General features: G+C 45.2%; 4 protein-coding genes and 1 long non-coding RNA gene across 8 annotated transcripts in view; 4 read left to right on the forward strand and 1 right to left on the reverse strand.

Annotated features, from left to right (window-relative positions):
• Window positions 1-3,975, reverse strand: part of LOC127011535 (uncharacterized) — a 28,472-nt gene extending 24,497 nt beyond the window's left edge. The window contains exon 1 of the long non-coding RNA XR_007764557.1: window positions 3,796-3,975. This is a non-coding gene — a long non-coding RNA (uncharacterized LOC127011535). The remainder of the gene's footprint in view (window positions 1-3,795) is intronic.
• Window positions 1-13,379, forward strand: part of LOC108032053 (PHD finger protein rhinoceros) — a 30,892-nt gene extending 17,513 nt beyond the window's left edge. The window contains exons 1-4 of one of the 2 annotated variants that reach the window (XM_017105869.2): window positions 7,888-8,160; window positions 8,488-8,788; window positions 8,967-9,409; window positions 9,611-13,379. In XM_017105869.2, the coding sequence (XP_016961358.1) occupies window positions 8,679-8,788; window positions 8,967-9,409; window positions 9,611-12,120 (3,063 nt within the window). In that variant the 5' untranslated portion in view covers window positions 7,888-8,160; window positions 8,488-8,678 and the 3' untranslated portion in view covers window positions 12,121-13,379. Of the gene's footprint in view, window positions 1-7,887; window positions 8,161-8,487; window positions 8,789-8,966; window positions 9,410-9,610 lie in introns of those variants that run through there. The other variant, XM_017105868.3, reaches the window with a different exon arrangement.
• A 356-nt stretch (window positions 13,380-13,735) lies between these two features.
• LOC108032192 (fatty-acid amide hydrolase 2-A) lies at window positions 13,736-15,958 on the forward strand. The gene is made up of 6 exons (XM_017106048.3): window positions 13,736-14,098; window positions 14,174-14,399; window positions 14,473-14,984; window positions 15,036-15,161; window positions 15,231-15,503; window positions 15,564-15,958. The coding sequence occupies exons 1-6, from the start codon at window positions 13,928-13,930 to the stop codon at window positions 15,855-15,857; spliced, it is 1,602 nt and encodes a 533-aa protein (XP_016961537.1). The 5' UTR covers window positions 13,736-13,927; the 3' UTR covers window positions 15,858-15,958.
• A 204-nt stretch (window positions 15,959-16,162) lies between these two features.
• LOC108031314 (uncharacterized) lies at window positions 16,163-16,969 on the forward strand. 3 transcript variants are annotated; one of them, XM_017104559.3, is made up of 4 exons: window positions 16,163-16,267; window positions 16,319-16,360; window positions 16,414-16,603; window positions 16,656-16,969. In XM_017104559.3, the coding sequence occupies exons 1-4, from the start codon at window positions 16,241-16,243 to the stop codon at window positions 16,793-16,795; spliced, it is 399 nt and encodes a 132-aa protein (XP_016960048.1). In that variant the 5' UTR covers window positions 16,163-16,240; the 3' UTR covers window positions 16,796-16,969. The 3 variants fall into 3 exon arrangements, with proteins under 3 accessions (XP_016960048.1, XP_050744891.1, XP_016960050.1); XM_050888934.1 differs by having other exon boundaries at window positions 16,164-16,267; window positions 16,414-16,599; XM_017104561.3 differs by having other exon boundaries at window positions 16,167-16,267; window positions 16,325-16,360.
• Window positions 16,970-17,310: 341 nt separating this feature from the next.
• On the forward strand, window positions 17,311-20,138 carry LOC108032232 (fatty-acid amide hydrolase 2-A). The gene is made up of 4 exons (XM_017106095.3): window positions 17,311-17,549; window positions 18,027-18,470; window positions 18,530-19,216; window positions 19,499-20,138. Exons 1-4 carry the CDS (start codon window positions 17,370-17,372, stop codon window positions 19,790-19,792), a joined length of 1,605 nt encoding a protein of 534 aa, XP_016961584.1. The 5' UTR covers window positions 17,311-17,369; the 3' UTR covers window positions 19,793-20,138.
• The last annotated feature ends 156 nt before the right edge of the window (window positions 20,139-20,294 follow it).

The raw sequence follows: 20,294 nt of genomic DNA on the forward strand, positions 1-20,294 counted from the left end.
AGGCTTTAATGTGTCTTTTCCACAGCATACCTTTTGGAACTTTTAAAAGTGACTGTAAAGTGATTATATTTCAGGGACTGTTTCAATTAAAAATACAGCACAATTTAATATGCCATTTTAATCAGTTGGTTTCCTCAGTTTTTAGCTTCCCTGAGTGTATCTTATTATCTCGCGAACTTTCGCCAGGCAAGGAACCAGTGTTCCTTGGCCTGGGAAAGCCCACAGCTGCCTAATTCAGCCACGTAGCTGGGCATTCATAAATCTGTTGCATAAACTTTGGCGTGGAGCCCGCTGCCTTTGGGAGGGAAAGGATGGGCGGTGAAATCATAGCCAGGCAGGCCAGGAGCAGGACCAGCAGCACATTAACATGACCCCATGAAAGATGCATGAGCCGCACAACAATGGAGCAACCAGGCAGCCAATCGGGAACCTCCGGGAGTTGAGGGCTCGGCAAAATCCCCATGCTCGTTTCAACCGCCCCGGCACGTCACAATATTTTATGCGATTATAATAAACTAAACTCTATAAAGTTGTCATATTCAATTCCCGGCCCATGCAACGGCATAAATTAGGCTTACTCGATGGCAAATGGAGTGGGTGTGGCTTAAACCAACTAAAGCTGCAGTTGCGTGCCGTGCAAACACATTCGCATCGATTGATCGATCGCTGCCCCATGAAAATGTCAGCACAATTAAGCTCACTGAATCACTTTACGCCTCAGCTGTTCGCCACTGGAAAGTGTCCTCTTGCGGCCGGAAAAGCGGGGGCGAGTGGTTCATCGGAAAATTCGGGGGCTTAGCTGGCGGAGGAGTGGCAGCTACACGCAAAATGTTGTGCCGCGGGTAAGCCTTTAAGACCTGTTAATTGAGTGTTTATCGATTAGCAAAGACCCAGTGTTAATTCCACCCAGCCACAAAAGAAGTATAAACCCAAGGCTTAGGGCAATGTTGAGCCCACTATTAATGTCTGTGTAATTAAATGTGGAGTTGAATAGTAAGCTATGCATAAAAAATATAATTTAAATAAAGTAAGAAAAGCAAAATAACCTCCTCACAGCCTTTAAACGTTTACTACTAGATTAAAGCAATTAAAAATAAGTCAATTCTGAATTAACACTGTTTTTGTCACCTAGTTTAAAATAAATTAAACAAATTATTTGTCTGCATGATTAAAAGGTTGCCTGCGGACACCTTTACCTCCCCTTATGTTGAAAAGGGCTGCCTCACTTAATTTGAAAGCTCTAGATTTTAATTGTCCCACCACAGACACACGCACAACACACCCTTCAAGTCCGAGTCCAAGTGGATGGGGGCCACCGACACGAATACTGCTTATAAAGGCATAAAATATGAGCACGTCTCGGCCAGGTCGGCAGGATCCCAGCAGGACATCGGCAGCCTCAGCATAATTAAAGCCGCTGACAAGCCATGAAGACTGGGTTCGGGACAAAGAGGTTACCTCTACGCCCTGCATTCTGGGCAGCATGATAAATGGCATTAATAAATTCGACACGGTAATTGTGTATTCCGAAAGCGCCTCATAAAAGTCAAATTTCAAACTGGGCTGCACATTGCGCATACGCAGCGTTGGCCAAGAGGTAAAACATTCAATTAGTGCGACAGGCAGCGCAGGATGGCGGCGGGAGCCAACAGCATCATCAAAAACGCATCAAGCTCATTAGGGGAATGAAAAAGAGAAAGAGCGGGGCACTCGCAAGAGGGTGTGCACTCGAAAAAATTAATCGAAGGGCAAATCAATACCTTCATTTATGAAATGCAGTCTCAGAAATTGTTCTTCCATTTTGGGAACTTATCCAATATATTTTTCTATTTTCCTTTAAAATCTGATTAGAATATTTTTTTAGAATTGTGGAAGCAAGATGTATTAAACATATCTTTCTTAAAATCTTTAATACAATTTTCTTCGATAATAATGTATTGACTTTAGACGACACATTGTTTAAGCTTTCTTTTTCAGTTTATTTTATTTAAAACCTCGACTTCTCATAGGTAAAAATTATATTTAGGAAGGTCCTTACAACTTTTATAATAACTTTTTAAGAACAAATTAAATCACAATTTAATAATTTTTAAGTTTCATAATGACTATGTCAAATTAACAAGTATAATGTTTAATATTTAATATTTTAAGATTCAGTACAAATTAAAAAAGTTAAATTAAATTTATAATCTTCAGGTTCTAAAATATCTATGTGACCTGGAAACCGCCCTAACATCGTGCCACATCTTTGTCGAGTGTAGAAGAAGGCAGTTGCTCTGTCATTTTATGGTTGCTGCGACACGGAAGTAGCTGCGTCCTTTTGCCGCCCTGCTGCCACAGTTGCCACTGCCTTTTGTTTACATTCCGTTTCGTTTTTCGCCTGAAATGAGCTCTAAATGACAAGGCGGGCAGGCGGCATAGCAGGCAGGACCGGCAGAACTGGCAGTACCGACAGAGCAGGAACATGGGGCATGGGGCATGGGGCAGGAGCAGGCACAAGGACGAGAAATGCGACAAACTGTGCCAAGCAATTTTCAGCTTGAATCGTTTGTGCTCATAGTTCTTGTGTGTGCGTGGGGCAATTTGCTGCAAGTGTCGCCCAAACGCATTTTGCAGTTGTTGCATTAAGCCAGAAGGCGGCAACAGCGATTACGGTATTATCATTGTCATAATCATAAAAACATATTGCAATGACAGGAGCGCAGGGTTGGTGGAATGGAAGGAAGCGCAAATTGAGAAGGGCGCTGTGTGGGAATGTTCAGTGCTTTGTGGTGGAAGAGAAATCGTCTGAAGGGTTTATCTTCTGAAAAGCAAAATGATTTCGAGAGATAATTGGATTTTTATGTTGAATTTAGAAAATGTACTAAGGATGGATGTATTGAAGATTAGAAAACTCATTAGGCTTCACATTACCGTTGCCTTGATTTAAGCCCTTCTCTGCGCTTCTCACTCCAAGCAGCTAAACGAGCAATCACTTTTGTTTACGCTGCTTAATCGATCAGTGGCATGAATCTTGAAAATCCTTCTGCTCTAAGCCGCAGATTTTACGCTGTGGCACCTTCTCGCCTGCCGACAGCGTCATTCGAGCACTTCAGCATGCTCGTAGCAAGTGTCGCTTACCATTTTGTTATGGGGCCCGGGGGGTTTTTTTATGCCTGCGCTATCTGGCTGCCGGATATAAAAGCAACAACAGATTGCATAGCAATAAACGAGGATGTCGACATGTACATATGAATATATGCCACAGCTTGTGTGTGTGTTCCATGCCACAAAAGACAACGCTAAGTGGCCTGGGGCGCAATTTTTGCCATTGGCGCTCGTTAAATTTGCATGTGCATGCCTCTACTTGTATGGGTGTGTGAGTGGAGTGTACATGGGGATGTGAAAGTGTGTCACTGTGTGGGAGTGCGAGCGAGCAGAGTAAACGCGCAACAGTCTCCGAAAACGATTTGCGGTCTTGGGCTGTCTCAGAAAGCGTTTTTTTCGCCACTCGCGGCAAGGAAGCGAGCCAACCTTCATTTGGCATGCAGCAAACGTGTCAAGGACAAGTCTGATGCAGCCACCGACTCGACACGGTGCCGCACAACCGCACACCCACCCATCCAGCCACCACCATCTCAGATCCTTACAAACACACGTCGAGAAAGTATAAACAAAATGGGGATAACAATTTTTTTTCTAGCTCAAAAGTATCTTAAAAAATTAAAATTTCAAATTGATATTGACTGTCTTGAGAGTGTTAAACTTAGAATTTAAAACTTACTTTTAAAACTTAAAAAACATTTTTTTACTTACATCTTTTCCGAACTGGAAGCCAACTTTTTTGGTTAATGTGCCCATGTTTTCGTCACAGTGCAGCCCACAATCCGCGGGCTGACGTAGCTGAAATTGAAATTGCCCATGCGAGGCAGACAATTGACAGGGTGGCAGCCCGAAATTATTCATCACGTTGTGCGTCTCTAATATTTATTTAAAATTTTACTTTGATTAAAATGCGCGTGCCAAGTAGTTCCCAGGGAGTCAACAAAAGGCGGGCGCAGGGAAAAAAACGAAGAATGTTAATCTAGACTCTAGGACCGAGATGAATTAAACAGCAGCGGGAAAAGAGCTGGCAATGGAAGTGGCTGTGAAAGTAGAGTAAAGAGCCTGAACGTTTTGTAATTAAAACTTGCCGGGCGCACTTGCACAAGTTGATTATGCGGCACACAGCCCGGTTATTCCCTGGCCGTAAGGCCCCCCCTTTTTGCGATTTACCCCAAACCGCCTACTTTTTTCCATCATTCCGGCAAGAGAATGCTGTCAAAATCATAATCTGCGGCCAGGGGTTTTGGGTCCACAAAAGAACGCCATGGCCGTTGACAGTTTTTGACGCTCCAGAATGCCAAACCAGCAGCATCCTCGTACCTTTCGCTTGCCCGGCGATAATGGATGCAGCCTTCAAAGCTTTCGGGGATGCCGATATTAGCGCATGATTGGAAGCCGCTAACCGACATTGCATGGGGCCATTGTGCAGGCAATTAACGCAAGACCACGCCAAATCCTGATTGGCGACCCACATGCCTGGCAAACAGGATCAAAAAAAAGGCGAAAAAAGAGGAGAAACGAGCACCGGTTCAAGTGCCAATCAAATCTGGGGACTTCCATTATCTTTCCTGATGAATTTCGCAGCCCTTTTGTTGGCTTGATTAAATTAGTTTTCATTATTTGCCAAATAAAAGTGGCAAAGGGATGAGCAAACGGCGGCAAGGACAACGGCTGGCTTACACATTTAATAAGTTTATTAAAAGGCAAGAAGGCAGGAAAACGGCAAAGGCAAAGGCAAAAGCGGGTTATTATGGCAACAAGAGGCAGCGAAATCTTATCTAACAAGGGGGTATCCAGCGACTCGGATCGCAATCCCTTTTTTATTGCTCTCCCTTTTGCACCTGGCACACGGCAAAAGTTGCGCGACATAATTGCTGATTTAAGGTGCTGCTGCGTTGGCCCGCCCTCGCCTTTTCCCCGGACCCTTTGGGTCCTGCCAGCCATTCAGGCAAACACATTGCTTACATATTTCATTTTCTGAGCGCACGCCAAGAATGCCAACAACTTTGAGTTGTGCAAACAAAGCCAACGGCTCGGCTGTAGTCCCCGCTGAAAACCCACTACTTCCTATAGGCCACCCCCGCTCCTCGGGCCGTGTGTCATTCGTGTGGTAACCTCGATTCCGACTTAAGCCCGAGCTGTGTCCGCTGCAGGGAGAGGCGAGATATGAAAGGCCAGAATGCAACAGAAGCCCCACGACACTCTGTTGAAAAATGGACTGTGCAAAATTCATTCGAAAGTGGTGGGTTGTATTTAAGTTTGGAAAGGAAAATACAGAAATTCAAAAAAAGAAAAGAAACGTGAAGTCAGAATGTGGAGAAAAACGGTTTTTAAAGAAAAATCCTGCCTTTGTATGTTCCCAAAGCTATGATCCCGAAATAACAACTTGGGAATTATAAGCAAACATTTGTATTAGATTGTTTGGAGATTTTATACTATTCTCTGTAGCGAATTGGGCTACTTTTGTTAATGGTTATTTAAAATATATTTTACAAATCCTGCCTTATTGTGCGCTCGAAAAGTTAATGATCCCGAAATAACAACTTATGATTTATAAGCAGAGATTTTTTTCTAAGTATAGACAATATATTTGCGCTACTTTTATCAATGGTTATTATTTGACTTTAGAAATTACAATGTTCTTGAAAGAGCATTAAAACAACTTTGAAATATTAAAGAATTATAATTATTCTTATCGAATTTAGTGTAATTTAGGACTATCTTCGTTTTTTTAAATGAATGTTCTTAAGACTTTAAGTTAAATCTAAGCAAACGATTTTAGAGTGAAAAACATTTTCCCCCAGTGCAGTCAACTTAAAGTTTCCATGGCAGCCGGAAACTGTAACGGAGTCACCACCTCCTCCGCCTCTGCACCCCGCCAGATCAGCGCTTTGATCTTACAGCTTTCTGCTGCCTGCTGTTTTTGTTGTGCGGTCAACTTGGAACTCCGGGACTGCCATGGAAAAGGGCCAGGAAAGGAGCAGGAGCAGGAGCAGGAAAAGCGCCGTTCAACTCGGTGGTCAACTAGACAAAGGCTTAAGGTCCTTAAGCGGGATTATTGCTTCACGTGTTGTGTGGCGAGAATGCTTCTGGGCCACTGGGAGTTGGTAAAAGGTTATTACGACATAGTTAGGGGAACCCACGGAGGTCGGGGAGTGCAGCTAGAGCTTGCTTACCCAACGGGGACATAACAGAACACTTATCCCATACAAGTCAATAAAGCACTTTGTCTCCAACGCAATGAGGTTGTCAATAATATTTGTAATGAGCTGTTACGAGTAACAAGTTGTAGATATAAATAGAATGTGGTAAATAAGTATACATTTTAAGGATACCTCGCGTATTCTCAAGAACTAAAACTTACCTAGAACATTTTAGGGCCCTGTAATCCCCACAATCAGCTGCCTGCTAATTGTCAAGCCTCTTTGTAACCTCTGTGGAGACCCAGCCCATTTCACAGATTTAACCACTTTCTGGTGAGAATTTGAGGCAATCAAAGCGCTTAACCCGCACACTCGTCCACGGGCTAGCCCTCAATTAGCATAGAAATTGGAACTGCTCCTTGATTTGGGTCTGGTTAGGAGCTTGGGGCTTGGTTGAAGGTTCCGCTTCGGGTTTCCGATGACAAAGAGCGGGGGCGACACAGTCCGACAGCCGTCAAGCGGGGATTGTCGCATGTGTTGACGGATTAAGGAGGTAGCCTTTCTTACGACTAACTCGGTTAGCCGGATATCTTAGCTGTGGCAATGTTTTGGGAATTAAATGAAAACAAATTGTCTCAACTAATTCAATTTCCACTCAATCAAAGTGCCAGCGGACGTGCCGAGCGGCAAGGAAGCACGTTGCTGCATCCTTGAATGCAACACTTGCAAGGATGCAACAGCGGATAACTCGATTGTCCCTTGTGGAATTTGCCTGCCAAAGAGGCCGCTCCACAAGTTTGTCCTATCGATTTGTTTGGAATTATATTTGAAAAGTTGAAAACTCAATTTCGCCCTGCCGCTTTATGCCTCCACCTAGCTTCCTGCCTCCTTGCCATCGCAGTCCGGGCACTCTAAAAATAACAAACAACGAGGACAACTTTGGTGGATTCCTTGGGCCAAATGCAACAGTCAAGAAGTTGAGCAGCCTCTGGCCTCCGAGTGACCTCAGCGGAAGAAACTTTGCCTGCCTGTGAATACGAGCATTTAGTTTTAAATAACATCAAGACAAGCCAGAGGCGCCGAGGGTCGACTCTGACATACGCCTAGCAAGTTTAAATAAATTTACAACTCTTTTATTAGTTTTCTATTAGAATATTAACATGGAAAATAGCTAACCAAATGAGGTTTCTCATAAATAAATTAAATGGGATTGGACTTTTATAAGTTTCCATTTTTATTCCAATAATGTTGGTCGTTGGCACAGAATTCCCTCTATCATCAAAATCCCTTTAAACCATTTTTTCAAAAACATTTGTAAATTAGAAGTAATCCTTCAAATTTTTCTAGCATTCCATTTAGGGAAATAAATAAGTTGACCGTTGATAATAAATTCCATCAGTTGAAAATTATGTTAAGCTTTATTTATTTACTTATTTGTTCATTTTTGAAAATACTATGTATTTCTGCAGTTTAACTCCCTTTTCTTAAGGATGTAATTATTGTTTCTAAAGGTATATATTTAAAACCAGAAGGTTAATCCCAAAATAGCTTTTCTGGCCAATAGAGTTTTAAGTTTCACTTCACCAAATGTCAGTCAAAGTAGAATACCCTCAGTACCCGGTTTAAAAGGTCAACAAAATCAGTGAATTCAACAAGAGCCAGGAGATGGAAAACAGGATGGGCGACGGCGAGCGAAGGCCGCTCGGAGCTCAAGTGGCAGAGCCATAAGCAAATCATGCCGTAACATAATGAGGCAACATAACAGAGTGGAACAGGACAAAGGAAGGACAGGAGCAGCGGCAGGAAGCAACTGCCACAAGCAAATTGCATCGCCAGTCGCCAGTCGCCGGTTGCCAGTTAACGGTTGCAAAATTAGTTTAAACTTGGCGGAAGCCAAGAAGTCCACGAAGACCACACCGAAAGAAAATACCAAGTAAAAAGGAGCATAATATCATTAAATTTAATAACAGTTTAAATAATTCTGAAACGTCAATCTTATAATCGGATTCATGCAGCATAGCTGGCTTATAGTTTTATCTTAAGAAGTATAAAAATTCAATTTGTAAATCCATATAATATTTGAATATGTTCTAAGAATAGGTAATTATTTAAAAAAAAACATATATATTTATATATTCAAATACCTTATGCCTCATAAACCTTTATTAAAAAACTTATTAAGCTTCAGTACTTAAATACAATTTAATATTTTCCCCAAGTGCCGACCTCGACTAAGAGCCCCTTCTGTTGCCTCTTGCAGATGCTGCACCTGACCGGAGACAAGTCCTGGCATTCCGTGGAGGCAATGTAAGCATTCCGGGACAACCGTCGACGGCAGCACATTAAGGAGGAACAACTTGAAATTACTATAAAGACCACAGAGGTCGGGGAGACCAGGGATCGGGGAGGAACGGGGAGCGGGACGAGCGGGCAGAGGGCGGAGCGGTAGAGATGCGGTCGCTAAACAAGTCGGCGGGCGGGGGCGAGGAGGAGCTGACTGGCCTCAATGGCAACTCCAGCGACTCCATCTATACCATCAAGAACAAGTGGATCACCGACTGGTAAGTAACAGAACAGTGGCTTAATAGAACAAAGAGGCCTTTTGAAAGTTGTAATACCTGCATAATACGGGAAACTTTGTCACAAGGTCTTCTTTGAATATAACTCTATTGTTAGCAAAATATTCATATTTATTTTCAGTCTTATTAAAAGGTTTTATTATATATCTTCCACCTTTAGGAGCCTCAGAAAGGAGCGCGATAAGCTGTGCAGCGTCATCTTTAAAAGGGCCCTGACCCACACGGAGTGCAAGCGCCTTTTGGAGGCGGCCAAGATCTACGGCGAGAGCAGTGACTTCAGTTCCTGGTCGGTAAATGACCAGCTGCAATGGTACCGGAACTTCGATGTCAACAACACGAACCTTTTGCTGGGCGTGAGAAATCAGTCCTTGGATGGCGGTTCGACCATGTCGGGATCCAATTCCGACTCGGAGATCCTGGGACCCGTGCTGCCACCATTTGAGCTGTGGCAGACGATACTGATCGCCATTTGCCTGGCCATCTGCATCATTCTGACGGTGGGCGGTAACATCCTGGTGCTCCTGGCCTTTATCGTGGACAGGAATATCCGGCAGCCGAGCAACTACTTCATCGCCTCGCTGGCAGCCACGGATATGCTGATAGGTGAGATCTTACTAGACATTTATGAAATACCTCAAGTAGGAGCAGACATTTTAGGTGTCTAAAAGTATGCAACAAAATATTAAGTGAATTCATTCATAAACGTAGCTATCCTCTATTCACTGCATACATTTAGGCCCTTATAAAAGTGATTTAAAATCGATAGTGGTTTTTATATGCCAACTTCTCTGTTTACCACTTCAGGAACTGTTTCTATGCCCTTCTATACGATATATGTTCTGAAGGGCTACTGGGACCTGGGTCCCATGCTCTGCGATCTCTGGCTCTCCGTGGACTATACGGTCTGTCTGGTGTCCCAGTACACGGTGCTGTTGATCACCATTGATCGCTACTGCTCGGTGAAGATTGCTGCCAAGTACCGGAGTTGGAGAACGCGAACGCGGGTGATCTATATGGTGACCATCACTTGGATCATACCCGCCCTGCTCTTCTTCATCTCGATCTTTGGTTGGGAGCATTTCACCGGGAAGAGGGACCTTCTTCCCGGTCAGTGTGCCGTTCAGTTCCTGAAGGATCCCATCTTCAACACGGCCCTGATCATTGGCTACTACTGGACCACGCTGATCGTGCTCTTCGTTCTATATGCCGGGATCTACAAGACAGCCTATGATATGCAAAAACGCAGCGAGGCCAAGCAGCGGAAAATGCAATCCATGGTGGCCCTGAGTGCAGGTGCCATGTCCGGAATGGCAGGACATGCAGCTGGTATCGGAGTCATAGAGGAGAAGATCCTGAAGACGAAAGTGGAACTGGCGGGGGATCAGACCGATTTGGATAGTGCCTGCACCACTGTGATCAAGCGGTTGAGTGGTTCGGGCCAGGCGAATCCCCTGGCCGCGGCCACCGAGGAGGTGGAGAAGATGACGCCGGAACAGAGGAGAGCTTCGGCGGCCAAGATCCAGGAGGAGGCCAAGAAACGAGAGGCGGCGGTGGAAGCGGAGAAGAGCGAACGGTCCAGCAGTCCGGCCTTCGATTCGGATGAGGAATCCTCCGTCAACCAGGCCCAGCAGCTGATCACCCAGCAGAAGCTGAACAATATGAGGAAACGGTCCTCCATTGGCCTGGTCTTTGGGGCACAGGCAGCCCTGCTGGCCACGCGGGGCAAAGGTAACTTGCAGAAGAGCACCACCAACTCCAAGTCCATCGAGGCCATGCACCAGTACCACCACCACCAACAGCACCACCACAACCAGAGTCCGTTGCAGCGGGCGCAGAGCAAGGAAGAGGTGCGCTCCCTGCACCACCAGAACCAGCAGAATCCTCCGCTCCACCACCAATACCAGAGCCACCAGCCGAACCCACCGCTGGACAGGCCCAAACGCACCTCCTGCTCCACCCTGTCCCAGATAGCCGAGCATGATCGTTTGGTCGACCTGTCCGCGCCCCCTCCATTGCTCAACGCCAGCGGTGACCCCCTCTCCCCCGTGGACCTGGCCCCCATCGAGGTGCCCAGTGAGGAAGTGCACCAGGGTCTGGTGCAGACCATTCTGCCTCCTCCCGACGCGTTTCAGTGCCCCACCCCGCTGTCCGAGGACTACTCGGATCGTCCCTTTGGCAATAGCTCGGGTAATAGCGATCTAGCTTTGACCTACAACCTGATGACCAACTCGGAGCTGCGGTACATGGACGAGAGCTCCGCCATGCTGGCCACGACGACCTCCCTGAATGACAGTGTCCAGGGAAAGCCATCACCACCAGTCCTGCCTCCACCACCGCCCGCACGTCGAAATCCTCCAAAACCGAACCGCAGTCAATCCCCCAGCCAAAACCAGAGTCCCAAAAGCCAAAGCCAAAGCCTGAGCCTGAGCCTCAACCTGAATCCGAATCACAACCAGAATCAGAGTCAAAGTCAGAGTTCCGAGGAGGCAGTGGCCATTGAAAAACGTCTTCTCGTCTCGTACACAGGCATCGAGGACTTTGCCAAGGTGAGGCGGGAGAGCTGCATCGAGGCCATCTGCCTGCTGGATGTGCCCGGCAAGCTAGCGGCCGACTGTCCCCATCGGCGGGCCTCCAGTCCCATGGAGACGAGCAGCAAGGATGCCATACTCTACTCCCCGATGCCACCGATACCGATGCCCCTCTCCCCCAAGGTAAAGACTTCAACGCCCCAGTCGGCGGCAGCTACTCCACCGCCACCGCCGCCACCGATGCTAGAGCGGATCGAGGAGCGGGAAACCTCGGATAGTAATACCAACAAGATGGCCTCCACCTCGGGCACCACCAGCAGTACGGGTGGCGGAGGAGGAGGAGGAGGCTGTGGAGCCAGCAAAACGGAGCCGCAGGAGGAGAATGCTGCCAGGGAGGAGAAGGGCTTGGCCGCCAGCCGCAACTCCAGCAAGAGGGCCTTCATCCACTCGATAGGCAAGCACTTCAAGAGCAAGAAGGCCCTTCCCCTGATCCTGGGAGTCGGCGGCCGGCAGAAGTCCAAGTCGGAGAATCGTGCTCGCAAAGCGTTCCGCACGATCTCGTTCATCTTGGGCTGCTTCGTCGCCTGCTGGACACCCTACCATGTGCTGGCCCTGGTCGAGGGCTTCTGCCGGCATCCGCCCTGCATCAATGAGCACCTCTACATGTTCTCATACTTCCTGTGCTACGCCAACAGCCCCATGAATCCCTTCTGCTACGCCCTGGCCAACCAGCAGTTCAAGAAGACCTTCACGCGCATCCTCAAGGGGGATCTGCACATGACCTAAGTTGGTGTTGGGATCTAGGATCGATTTAGTTGTTTAGTTGGCGACTGAGCTGTGTCCCCGGCTGATTTCCATTTGGCACTGCACTTGCGCAGGGGACCAGGCCCTTGTGAGCCCCGAGAGCCTGGTTCCCCTCCCCACACCCAACCCCGAAACCTCCTTAGGCCCATAAGTTTTCTATACTATATAAACCGACAAAGTGCTCCGCTAAATGGAATATCTCTGGGATCTCGGGCGCCAGCAAAGTATTAGAAGCGAACACTTATTAAATTCAAAATTTAATCGGTGGCTGAGGAAGAGTTATCTGTAAGTAGCCAAAGGTGTGTGCAGTAGTTAGAATCGCTTGGGGGGGAAAAACAGGCTATATGGTTTGGGATACATCTAGGTCTAGGGAGCGGCACTAAGTGGGGAGAAATGTTTTAGACAATAAATATTTTAATGTTAATAACCAATCTATGATAACCATGCAAAGTATATGATATGATAGCTAATAATATACCATATAAAGTAAGCCTAAGCATGTACACACTAACCGAGACTAGAAGCCCCACGAACCGTAACACTCAAACATATCCCCAAATAGATCAGAGCGTCTTTTGTTGCTCCCCAGAATATATCAACCAAGAGCAGACATATGAGTGGGATAGCCAATAGGAACCCCAAGAAACACCCTCTGAGGGAGATCTTGATCTTGAAACCCTTGGGCCGGTGACACTTCGTCGCAAAACTCTCAAAACGTACCTAATTTTGCTTTAGAACATCTTAGACTTTTTTACTTTGGCAGTTATTTTGATAGGTAAGAGAAATTAGCGTATTGCAAAAACATAAACTGTGTTCAACTGTTTCGACGAAGGGTTGCCGCCGTGGGGCTAAGCACTTCGACTTAAATCCTGCAGCAGATATACGATTTTAACGTACCGAAACCCAGCAAACATACCCACATAATTGTCTATGGATATAGGCCAGACAAGTTCGACAGTTTTGTGTGAATATTCATGAGTGTAGAGCATACAGAGATACATACATATAGCTACATAGATGTCAATTTTGCGCAAGCCAGCAACTATACTTATATCGGATATATAGACGTCTCCTTAGCGCCTTTGCCAAGTTGCCTAGCTGAGTTCACTCTCATTCTGATACTCTCTGTCCTCGGTTGAAGTACTTTGTTATTTGTTAACCGTTTCGTTAACCGATTCGATTCGTTTTCGAGTTAGTAAAGTGCTAAACAAGTTTTCGCCTTTGTTGAACGTTTCCTTTTAGCACGTAAGTGATAAGTGTAACAATAACTAAAATTATTACTAAATAAATACATGAATGAATAATGGCGTTTTCATGACAAAGGGTATATGAGTTATAATTGGGGATAATTATAATCTTTACGGTTCTATTTCGGGAACCATAAATACCGAAACTTGAACTTAAGGTTCCTGTATTCCTATATTTTTCGTTTTATTTTTAAACTGTTAAACTTTTACCAGTCTTAAATATGTGTTCGGAAAAGTATTTTTTTAGGAATTTTCGAAAATCAGAACACCTCTGGTGTTTTAGTGCTGGAGAATGGCTGACGCAGCTAACTTTGAAATTAAATTCAAATTTAAAACAAGGGAAAATACTTGCGAGTGTCGATCGCCACGCGTAGTCCACGATCCGCAGTCGAAGAGCTCGGTGGTGTTCCAGGCGCAGTGCCAGCTCCCGCTTCCAGTTCCACTTCCACCTCATAGCTGTAGCTAACCCACTTCCGCTGAGTTCCGATCGAAGTCCGGCCATTTGAATACAGCACCTCTTGGTGACCCGCCGCCTGCTCGAAATGGAGATCATCCTACGATTGCTGGCCTTTGTGCTGAATGCCTTTGGCATGCTGGTGAACAAGATATTGGATCTAGTGCTGCCACGTCAAAGGCCCAAATACCCGGGCATTAGTAATCCCCTGCTGAAGAAGTCCGTGATTGAACTAGTCACCCAATTGCGACGCGGTGAGGTAAGTCTCCAAGTCCAATTTAGTCATTCCAGTGTCGCATTTGCAAGTCATAAACGTTTTGGGGTTCGGTTCCAGATCACCTCCGTGGAGTTGGTTAGCGCCTATATAGCACGAGTCCAGGAGGTCAATCCCTCTCTGAATGCCGTCGTTGAGGATCGCTTCGAGGCCGCCCTGCAGGATGCCCGACTGGCGGACCAGTTTATTGCGAAGGCGAGCTCAGAGTTCGATCGGGTGGCCCTGTACACCAAGTATCCCATACTGGGCATTCCCTTCACGGTCAAGGAATCCTGCGGTCTCAAGGGTGAGCTCTGTAGAATTAAAAAATATATAATTTTTATCAACATGTCTTCATTGATTACCCACCTGTTTTGCAGGACTATCCTTTGCCGTGGGCAGTCTGGCTCGCAAGAATCTAAAAGCTCCCCAGGACGGCGATGTGGTGGAGCTAGTAAGAGCTGCTGGTGGCATACCCCTTTTGGTCTCTGCCAATCCCGAGTTTTGCATGAGCTTCGAGACGAGCAACAATATCCACGGGCGTACTCTGAACCCCTACGATCTGAAACGCACTTCCGCGGGATCGTCGGGGGGCGAGGGATCTTTGAATGGGTGTGGAGCCACCACTTTTGGAGTGGGCTCCGATATCAGCGGTTCCATTCGCCTGCCAGCCTTGTTCTGCGGTGTTTTCGGTCACAAGCCCACTGGTGGACTTACCTCGGTCAAGGGGCACTTCCCCTACTCGCTGACGGACAAGAAGTTTCCGAAGATGCTGCAGATCGGACCCATCACAAGATTCGCCAGGGATTTGCCTCTGTTATTGGAAATCATGGCGGGCGATAACAAGCACAAGCTGAAAATGTCAGAGCCAGTGGCCCTGAAAGACATGAAGGTGGATATTACTAAAATTATAAAAATAATATTTTATAAATGTGTATCTTAGGTATACTACGCCTATGGCTACTCGGGATTTAACTCTCTTACCCATCCAGCGGTTGACTTTGATATTAAGCTGGCCGTTACAAAGGCTGTTAAGTGCTTGGAAGCCGGTGGAGCTCAGACCAAGAAGGTAAGGTTAACGTTATCATAAAATAAGAACATTTAGTAATTCCAAAACTACTCTGATTCTTCCCATCAGTTGGATCTTAAGTTCCTCAGCAACTCCCTGGAGATTGCCCTGGTTTCGCTGGTGGACTTGAAGGGTCTGCCCAGTATTGTGACCCAGCGAGCAGATCGGGATCCCTCGATGCGTTTGCTGATGGTGGAGCTCTTCAATAGCATCATAGGTCACTCGATCTTCACCAAAGAGGCGATGGTCCTGGAGGTGATGAAGCGTTTCAATGGCCTGATGGCCTCTGGAAACATGGAGGAGTATCGGGAAGATGTCCAGAAGATCAAGAGCCATTTGAATGTGGGTGACTAGGTTAGTCACTTAATTTAAATATTTTTGACAATCTGAAATCCTTTACAGCAACTACTTGGCACCCGAGGAGTCCTCATCCTGCCCACCTTCCACACCAGCGCCCTCTGCTTCCACACCTCACTGTTGAATGTGACGGGGATTGACAACTTGCTGCTCTTCAACGTCCTTGGCCTGCCCGCCACCCATGTGCCCATGGGCGTTAACCAAAGGGGAATGCCCATTGGGTTGCAGGTGGTGGCCGCCCAATATCAGGACAAGCTCTGCCTGAAGGTCGCCGCCGAGCTGGAGGCCGTCTTCCACGGGTGGGTGCCTCCGGTTCCACATGCCACGGACACCAAGTGAGGTGTCCTTCTATTCAGTTAAGGTTCAAGGTTAAATTCTGTTCAAAGTTCTAGTAGTGTTGTGTAGAATAAAGTGAAGTTCTTTAACATATAACCATCAAATTTATAATGGAAATTATTAATTTGGATAACCATGAACTGGAGTTACGGGTAATGTATTTAGAAATATTACACTTAATAATTTTTTATGGCAAATTTTTAGAAAACTTATTGATTTATATGGAAAGTTCCACTTTGAGTTTGGAATCACTGATGTTATCTTGACCCACAATCGATGTTTGAACCATTTGGCCACTCTAAAATCGATATGATCGTCTTTATAGACACTTCCGATAATTAAAAGCCCCGTAGAATTCATAATCCGTCTTTTGGGTATTCTTTGAAATGGGCAATAGATTGGGTTTCGGTTGTGTAAGTACTAAGACACTTCATTTGTGAAGCTTTTCGACTATTGAATTTAAGTCGCAGGAGAACACTTATCCGGAAAACTCTTTGGAAATTCGTGTAAGTGCTTAGTAATCCTTACAGACAATCCTCTAATTTCTGTTAGCATTCAGACTGAACAGGGAGTATACCGGATTAATGTAAGTCGACCACGCGGACACGGAAATATCTACGTGCGCGGTCGAGGAAGCATCTATATGCGAGGTCGTGGCAGAACCTATGGTATTTGGAGTACCCATGTCCGCAGTGGATATGTGACCTTTGAAAGGACCAATGGACACGGCTTTCGCAGCTATAACGCAAGTAACTTAGACGAATTATATTATTTAAGAACTATTATCATCGGTACATTAAGTCCATCAGAATGTGGCAGCGATCGAAGGCCAAGATCATGACGAAGAAGACGCTCCGGACCAGGCAGGTAACTCGGGCGTCGAGGTTTTAGAAAACTCATCAACGGATGGGGACTTCGAGGACGCCGAGCAAAACAACTAACTAAAGTCGGGAAAAGTTAGACCCCAAAAATAACGTATTGTAATATAAGTTAGGCTTGTGATACAGGGGAACATATTTAACCAATGTCAAGTTGGAGTAATTATATATTTTTTTCAGTTAACCTAATACTTGTTAAGTTTATAATAACAATAACAATAACGGATAAAAACAGTACTTCATAATTGTAAATATGAATTTAAATTAACTTATTTATGGGAAAAGGTTGATATATTTAAACTAGTTAGGGTTAAAACACCCATAAAAAATATACCATACGGTTAAAGACTTCAAGGTTCTTAACTTGCCGCCAAAATTGAATCGGTTATACAATGTGCCTGCCCGCGATTTCGATCGTAAGGTTGAAATGCACACTCTCCCGCTCTCATTTCCGTGATGTTTACGTTTTATACGAACTCTCCCGATCTCCAGACCCTTCCGCCTTATCACCACCTTTCCCATAACGACCCGACTCTCCGCTCTCTAATTGGGCAGACCGGCCGATGGTATCGCTGGGTTCGGTCTCATATTTATTCATTCTCTCCCCGGACGCCCTCTCATTCGGTTCTTTCGCGCAATGGAGATACTTCTACGACTCATCGTGATCTTGGTGAAGGCGATCGCCTGGATCATTTCTCCGATCCTGGACACATATGTTTATCCTCAGAAATCCAAGAGGACTCTGATACCACCGGTAAAGAGCCGCCTGCTCACCCTCAGCGTTCAGGAACTGCGCAATCGCCTTCGATCCCGGCAGGTAAAAACTATGTGTATACAATCCGCAGCAACTTACAGATACTTGAATTAAATTCGGGACAATTCCAAAGTCCAACTTTCGGAGCATGAACTATCTGCCTGGAATTACTTCACCAACTTCAGTGTTTTTAACTTTCAAAGTAATCTCAGCTTATCAAAACTGAGATATCAAAATATTGAAGCAATTGAATCAGTCATTGAGTAATTCCTCATTAAAATAAAGTCAACCATTAAAAAATATACTCCCCTGTTAAATTTTATTGTATAAACAGTAAAAATAACTTCTTTTTTAATAATAAACCAATTATTTTGTACTTAAACTTTTGGTAAAAAGCTTGGATTTTTTCTTATCGCCAGCCCAAAGTATAATTCTATAATCCAGCCCGAGTGCCCAAATTTTGTTTGGTAATAATGAATATCTATAAATACTGTTTGGTTATAATGGCTCGTTATCAAATTTTATATATTCCACTTTCAGTTGACTTCTGTGGAACTGGTGGGCGCATATATCGAACGTATCGAAGCGGTTAATACTCATTTAAATGCGCTGGTGGAATCTCGTTTCACGGCCGCCCTGGAGGAAGCCGCCGAAGCGGATGACCTCATAGCCAGCTGCCAATCTGCAGCGGATGTGGAGAAGCTATTCGAAGAGCGTCCATTACTGGGGCTTCCCGTGACCATAAAAGAATCGTGTGCCCTTGAGGGCATGACCTTCGCCGTGGGCAGTCTCAACAGGAAGAACTTTAAGGCCCAAGCTGATGGCGAGGCCGTGAAGCGCTTGAAGTCAGCTGGAGCCATTCCTCTCCTGGTTTCGGCCACCCCAGAATACTGCTTCAGCATCGAGACGGACACATTATTGAACGGGCGATGCCTGAATCCGTACGATTTCGAGAGGACTCCGGGTGGCAGTTCTGGAGGAGAGGCAAGATGGGGCTTTATGCATTGAAAATACTTATATTTAATATTCTGAAATATTTCCAGGGCTCTTTAAACGCAGCTGGCGCCTCTCTTTTCGGCATTGGCTCAGATATTGGAGGATCTATTCGCATTCCCAGCTTGTACTGTGGCATCTTTGGGCACAAACCCAGTGGAAAAGTGGTCTCCGTGAAGGGACACTTTCCCAACTCCGAGGACCCGAACATCGAACACTATCTTGTGGAGGGACCCATGACCCGTTTTGCCGGCGATCTTTGCGATTTACTGCAAATTATGGCGGGCAAGGAAACCTCAGCCAGATTGCGACTAAACGAACCTGTGCAACTGAATCAGATTAAAGTGCAGTATGCGCTGGGCTTCGAGGGAATCAACGGCTGGATGCACACGTCAGTGGACAAGGATATAAGGGAGGCCATTTGCAAAGCAGCAACCCATCTGAATACGCTCGGCTTGGAGGTGAAGAAAGCCAAGTTGCCCAATCTGGGGAACTCAATGGAAATGGCATTATCCGGAATCGCTGGACAGGATTTAATGGACTATCTGTTGGTGGACGAGGGATCGAGCAAAGTGCGTGAGACCGTGTGGCAAATGGTATTAAGTCTACGAGGTCGTTCGAAATATACGACTAACGCCCTGATCTTTGAACTAATGCGTCGCACTGGCGCCTTCATGCCGCACTCAAAGATGAAACTTTATATTGAGGAATCGCGCGGCCTGATCGGGGAGTTCGCGGTGAGTGATAAATTACCTAGCACGCAAGCGTTTCTAATCCCATACGTACATATATAGTAAATGTAACAGGCAGTACAGGTTTGATTTGTATAATCTGTAGTAATTATCATCTATTATCTTAATCTCCTATATCTATATTTGCATTGATATGTGTAATGTGTAGAATTTTTTTTATTGCAATTCTGCCTAATGCTTAAACTTATTTATTATATGACCCACCTAAGGTGGTAAAATTACTTTAATTTTATTAAGCTATGTTCTAAAAATATTTTGTCTTTGCAGAGCTTACTTGGAGAAAATGGAGTGCTTCTGTTTCCGACTTTGAACTTACCTTCCCCGAGGCACAAGTGGTCGGTGCTATCACTCTGGGCCGTCGATTACACCCTGTTGTTTAATGTACTCGGCCTGCCCGTCACCCATGTTCCGATGGGTCTGAACGACCGCGGACTCCCCGTTGGACTTTCTGTGATTGCGGGGCCGAATCAGGATCGACTGTGCCTCCGTGTGGCTGTGGAGTTGGAGAGGGCCTTCGGTGGATGGAAACCCCCAGTTCCACACGAACTAGACGACCAATAATAACAACAAAAAAATGAAAGTTTTAAGCAGCCCATATATCATTTTACAAAATTCCCAATCTGCTGCAATTGTTTAAATATTTAAGGTATTTAAATTTGCGATGTTTAATCAAATTACATTGTTCGAGGAACGTTCAAGTTTTTAAATTTTCCGATTCGAACCGCATGATCTTATCGATATATTTTCTTACCCGTTTCATCGGCGGGACTTAGCTTGCGTTTTAAAGGTTTTTGTCTCGGGTAAAGCGCTATGCGGCGGAAAACGTAAGCCAAGTCCCGAGTAAAAAATGTCAAGTTTGTATAAGGATAAATATAATGAATAAATATAAATGTGTATCATATTTAAATTTTTATGAAACAAATATTTTTTACAAAAATGTTACCAAAATTAGGATGTAAACGAAGTTGAAATATGATAATGTTGTTCAAGTATTAGAAATTCTCAATTCTTACTCACGGATAAGTAATCCATAAACCTTACATCGACCGTTTAAAAGACTTCT

Source organism: Drosophila biarmipes, chromosome 3R, assembly GCF_025231255.1.
Source record: "Drosophila biarmipes strain raj3 chromosome 3R, RU_DBia_V1.1, whole genome shotgun sequence".
Lineage (NCBI taxonomy): Eukaryota > Metazoa > Arthropoda > Insecta > Diptera > Drosophilidae > Drosophila > Drosophila biarmipes.